Raw genomic sequence first — 5066 nt, 5'->3', positions numbered from 1 at the left:
CCTCTCTCTCCCTCCCTCCCTCTCTCTCTCTCCCTCCCTCTCCCTCTCTCTCCCTTCTCTCCCTCGCTCCCTCCCTCTTCTCTCCCTCCTCCCTCTCTCTCTCTCCCTCCCTCTCTCCCCTCCCTCCCTCCTCTCCCTCCCTCCATCCCTCTCCCTCCCTCCTCTCTCTTCCTCCTCTCTCCCTCCCTCCCTCTCTTCCTCCCTCCCTCTCTCTTCCTCCCTCTCTCCCTCCCTCTCTCTCTCTCCTTCCCACCCTCCCTCTCTCTCTCCCTCCCTCTCTCTCCCACCCTCTCTCTCCCTCCTCCCTCTCTCTCTCTCCCTCCCTCTCCCTCTCTCTCCCTTTCTCTCCCTCGCTCCTCCCTCTCTCTCCCTCCCTCCCTCTCTCTCTCTCCCTCCCTCTCTCCCTCCCTCCCTCCCTCTCCCTCCCTCCATCCCTCTCCTCCCTCCCTCTCTCTTCCTCCCTCTCTCCCTCCCTCCCTCTCTCTTCCCTCCCTCCCTCTCTCTTCCTCCCTCTCTCCCTCCCTCCCTCTCTCTTCCTCCTCCCTCTCTTCTTCCCTCCCTCTCTCCCTCCCTCTCTCTCTCCCTCCCCATCTCCCTCCCTCCCTCCCTCTCCTCCCTCCATCCTCTCCCTCCCTCCCTCTCTCCCTCCCTCTCTCTCTCTCCTCCACCCTCTCTCACCCTCCCTCTCCTCTCCCTCCTCTCATCCCTCCTCCCTCCCTCTCCCTCCTCCATCCCTCTCCTCTCTCTTCCCTCCCTCTCTCTCTCTCCTTCCCCCCCTCCCTCTCTCCCTCCCTCCCTCTCTCCCTCCCTCTCTCTCTCCTCCCCCTCCCTCTCCCTCTCCCTCCCTCCCCTCTCCCTCCCTCTCTCTCCCTCCCTCTCTCTCCCTCCCTCCCTCCTTCGCTCCCCCTCCCTCTCCCTCTCTCTCCTCTCTCCCTCCTCCCTCCCTCTCGCTCCCTCTCTCTCCTCCCTCTCTCTCTCCCTCCCTCCTCTCTCTTCTCTCCCAACCTCCCTCTCCCTCCCTCCCTCCTCTCTCTCTCCTCCTCCTCTTTCCCTCCCTCTCCCTCCCTCCCTCTCTCTCTCACTCCCTCCATCTCCCTCTCTCTCTCCCTCTCTCTCGCTCCACCCTTCCCCTCTCTCTCTCTCCCTCCCTCCCCCTCTCCCTCCCTCCATCTCCCCCCTCTCCTCTCTCCCTCCCTCCCTCCCTCACCCTCCCTCTCCCCTCTCTCCCTCCCTCCCTCTCTCTCCCTCTCGCTCCCCACCCTCTCTCTCCCTCCCTCGCTCTCTTCCTCTCTCCCTCTCCCTCCCACCCCTCTCTCCTCTCTCTCACTCCCCCTCCATCTCCCTCTCTCTCTCTCCTCTCTCTCGCTCCCCTCCCTCCCTCTCTCTCTCTCTCTCTCCCTCCCTCTCTCCTCTCCTCTCCCTCCTTCGCTCTCCCACCATCTCCCCCTCTCTCTCTCTCTCTCTCTCTCCCTCTCTCTCTCCCTACCACCCTCCCTCTCTCTCTCCCCTCCCTCCCTCTATCTCTCTCCCTCCCTTCCTCTCTCTCTCTCTCCATCCCCTCCTCTCGTCCCCACTATCTCTCCCTCCCTCTCTCTCCTCTCCCTCCCTCTCTCTCTCCCTCCCTCTCTCTCTCTCCCTCTCTCTCCCTTTCTCTCCCACGCTCCCTCCCTCCTCTCTCTCTCCCTCCCTCCCTCTACTCCCCTCCCTCTCTCTCTCCCTCTCCCTCCGTCTCTGTCCCTCCCTCTCCCTCCCTCCCTCCTTCTCCCTCCTTCCCCTCCCTCTCCCTCCCTCCCTCTCTCCTTCCTCCCTCCTCTCCCTCCCTCCCTCTCTCCCTCCTCTCTCTCTCCCTCCTCTCCCTCCCTCCTCCCTCTCTCTTCCTCCCTCTCCCTCCCCTCCCATCTCTCTCCCTCTCTTCCCACCCTCTCTCTCCCTCCCTCCCCTCTCTCTCTCTCTCCCTCCCTCTCCCTCTCTCTCCCTTTCTCTCCCTCGCTCCCTCCCCCTCTCTCCCTCCCTCCCTCTCTCTCCTCCCTCCCTCCCTCTCTCTCTCCCTCCCTCTCTCCCTCCCTCCCTCCCTCTCCCTCCCTCCATCCTCTCCTCCTCCCTCTCTCTCCCACCCTCTCTCTCCCTCCCTCCCTCTCTCTCTTCTCTCCCTCCCTCTCCTCTCTCTTCCCTTTCTCTCCCTCGCTCCCTCCCTCTCTCTCCCTCCCTCCCTCTCTCTCTCTCCCTCCCTCTCTCCCTCCCTCCCTCCCTCTCCCTCCCTCCATCCCTCTCCCTCCCTCCCTCTCTCTTCCTCCTCTCTCCCTCCCTCCCTCTCTCTTCCTCCCTCCCTCTCTCTTCCTCCCTCTCTCCCTCCCTCTCTCTCTCTCCTTCCCACCCTCCCTCTCTCTCTCCCTCCCTCTCTCTCCCACCCTCTCTCTCCCTCCCTCCCTCTCTCTCTCTCCCTCCCTCTCCCTCTCTCTCCCTTTCTCTCCCTCGCTCCCTCCCTCTCTCTCCCTCCCTCCCTCTCTCTCTCTCCCTCCCTCTCTCCCTCCCTCCCTCCCTCTCCCTCCCTCCATCCCTCTCCCTCCCTCCTCTCTCTTCCTCCCTCTCTCCCTCCCTCCCTCTCTCTTCCTCCCTCCCTCTCTCTTCCTCCCTCTCTCCCTCCCTCCCTCTCTCTTCCTCCCTCCCTCTCTCTTCCTCCCTCTCTCCTCCCTCTCTCTCTCCATCCCTCTCTCCCTCCCTCCCTCCCTCTCCCTCCCTCCATCCTCTCCCTCCCTCCCTCTCTCCCTCCCTCTCTCTCCTCTCCTTCCACCCTCCCTCTCTCCCTCCCTCTCTCTCTCCCTCCCTCTCTCCCTCCCTCCTCCCTCTCCCTCCCTCCATCCCTCTCCTCCTCCCTCCCTCTCTCCCTCCCTCTCTCTCTCTCCTTCCCACCCTCCCTCTCTCTCTCCCCTCCCTCCTCTCCCTCTCCCCAGGAGGACTCCATCTCCTCTGGCTGTTTGTGGCCTGGTGCCCGCTGGTGGCTGCTTGCCCCCCCTCTCTGCACCTGTTACCGTGCCCCGCTGACAGTCAGCTGCCAGTCGCAGGGATTCAGCCGGGTGCCCACGGCCCTGCCCCCTGCCGGGGCTCGCATCTTCCTGCAGAACAAACGGATCGTGGAGCTGGCAGCCGGGGCCTTCCCCCCCAACGTCTCCATCCTCTGGCTCTACTCCAACAACCTGAGCCGCATCGGCCTGGGGCCCTCAACGGCCTGGCCCGGCTCGAGGAGCTGGACCTGGGAGAGAACCTCAACCTGAGGCACCTGGACCAGGGCACGTTCTGGGGCCTGGCGAGGCTGCAGACCCTTCACTTGCACCGCTGCGGCCTGAGCGCCCTGCCGGACGGACTCTTCCGCAAGCTCTACGCCCTTCAGTACCTGTACCTGCAGGAGAACCAGCTCTCCTCTCTGCAGGGCAACCTCTTCCTGGACCTGGCCAACCTCTCGTACCTCTTCCTGCACGGCAACCGGATCCGTACGCTGGCCGCTGACGCCTTCCGCGGCCTTGTCCAGCTGGACCGCCTGCTGCTTCACCAGAACCTGCTGACGGGGATCCAGCGTCCGGCCTTCCGCGACCTGCGCCAGCTGGCCACCCTCTTCCTCTTCGACAACGGCCTGAGCGAGCTGCCGGGGGCTGCCCTGCTGCCCCTCGCCTCGCTGCGCTTCCTCCGGCTCAACGGCAACCCCTGGGCCTGCGACTGCCGGGCCCGTTCCCTCCGGCGGTGGTTCGCCGCCTTCCCGGGCGCCAGCTCGGCTGTCACCTGCGCCTCGCCCCCGGGGCGGCGGGGCCGCGACCTCCGACGGCTGACCCCCGGGGACTTCCGGGACTGCCCCCCCGGCCCCGAGCAGGGGCCCCGGGGCAGGTGGGAGGCCGCCGCCGCCCCCGCCCCCGCCAAGGAGCCGCGGGGCCCCGGGAACGCCACGGAGGGGGCCCGGCTCAACGACTCGCCGGGGAAGGTCGGCTCCCGCTCGGAATCCTGGCCGGATTATTACGACGACGGAGATCTCACCTCGGACAACCCGGGCGGCTGCGCAGGCGGAGCGGGGACGTGCAAGAACCGGGCGGCCCTTCCCCGCGTCGCCCAACTGGCCTTTGACATCGTCCCCTTCCCCATTTGGGCCTTGGCTTTGCTTCAGTGGATGTGAGGGGACCTGACCAACTTTCACCCCCCCCCCCCACTCAGTAACAGCGACCCCCCCCCCCCACCTCGCTACCAAAACCCCCCCAGCAATCAGCCGGCCCACACTCGCCCCCCAGAATGAACTTCGAATTGGAGAACGGACAATGACCCTTCACCTCCCCAGCACTCGAGCGAACTTTGGTGGAGGACCCTGGAAGGATGACCCCCCTCGGCCCCCGTCACCCCCACCCGCTCCAGTCCGCTGGGGAAGGCGGCAGAACGAAGGGTTGATTCACAGTTTGACGATTTTGGACGCTTTGCTTGCAAAAATGAAATAAATAGAAGTGGTTGATACCCAGGTGCATTGTGGGTGTCTTGTTACCAAGGGAACCAAACATGGCGGAGGGTCAATGGGAATCCCGCAGACGGGGTCTGGTCAGTCATGCCCCCCCCCATCCCTCACCCCCCCCACCACACACCCATCGTGCTCACCCTCCTCAGTACTGAGGGAGCGCTGCACTGTCAAAGGGTCAGTGCTGAGGGAGTGCCGCACTGTCAGAGGGTCAGTACTGAGGGAGTGCTGCACTGTCAGAGGGTCAGTACTGAGGGAGTGCCGCACTGTCAGAGGGTCAGTACTGAGGGAGTGCCGCACTGTCAGAGGGTCAGTACTGAGGGAGTGCCGCACTGTCAGAGGGTCAGTACTGAGGGAGTGCCGCACTGTCAGAGGGTCAGTACTGAGGGAGTGCTGCACTGTCAGAGGGTCAGTATTGAGGGAATGCTGCACTGTCAGAGGGTCAGTACTGAGGGAGTGCTGCACTGTCAGAGGGTCAGTACTGAGGGAGTGCCGCACTGTCAGAGGGTCAGTACTGAGAGAGTGCCGCACTGTCAGAGGGTCAGTACTGAGGGAGTGCCGCACTGTCAGAGGGTCAGTA

General features: G+C 64.8%; 1 protein-coding gene across 1 annotated transcript in view; it reads left to right on the top strand.

The window, feature by feature from the left end:
* LOC140411268 (reticulon-4 receptor-like 2) overlaps window positions 1-4488 on the top strand; it is a 28775-nt gene extending 24287 nt beyond the window's left edge. The window contains 3 exon segments of the mRNA XM_072500391.1: window positions 2952-3016; window positions 3018-3204; window positions 3207-4488. Coding sequence (XP_072356492.1) covers window positions 2952-3016; window positions 3018-3204; window positions 3207-4159 — 1205 coding nt within the window. The 3' untranslated portion in view covers window positions 4160-4488.
* Window positions 4489-5066: the final 578 nt, after the last annotated feature.

The sequence above is a fragment of the Scyliorhinus torazame genome, chromosome 4 (genome assembly GCF_047496885.1).
Source record: "Scyliorhinus torazame isolate Kashiwa2021f chromosome 4, sScyTor2.1, whole genome shotgun sequence".
NCBI classification, from domain to species: Eukaryota; Metazoa; Chordata; class Chondrichthyes; order Carcharhiniformes; family Scyliorhinidae; genus Scyliorhinus; species Scyliorhinus torazame.
The sequence above is the reverse complement of the archived record's forward strand: the minus strand, read 5'-3'. Positions and strand labels throughout refer to the sequence as shown.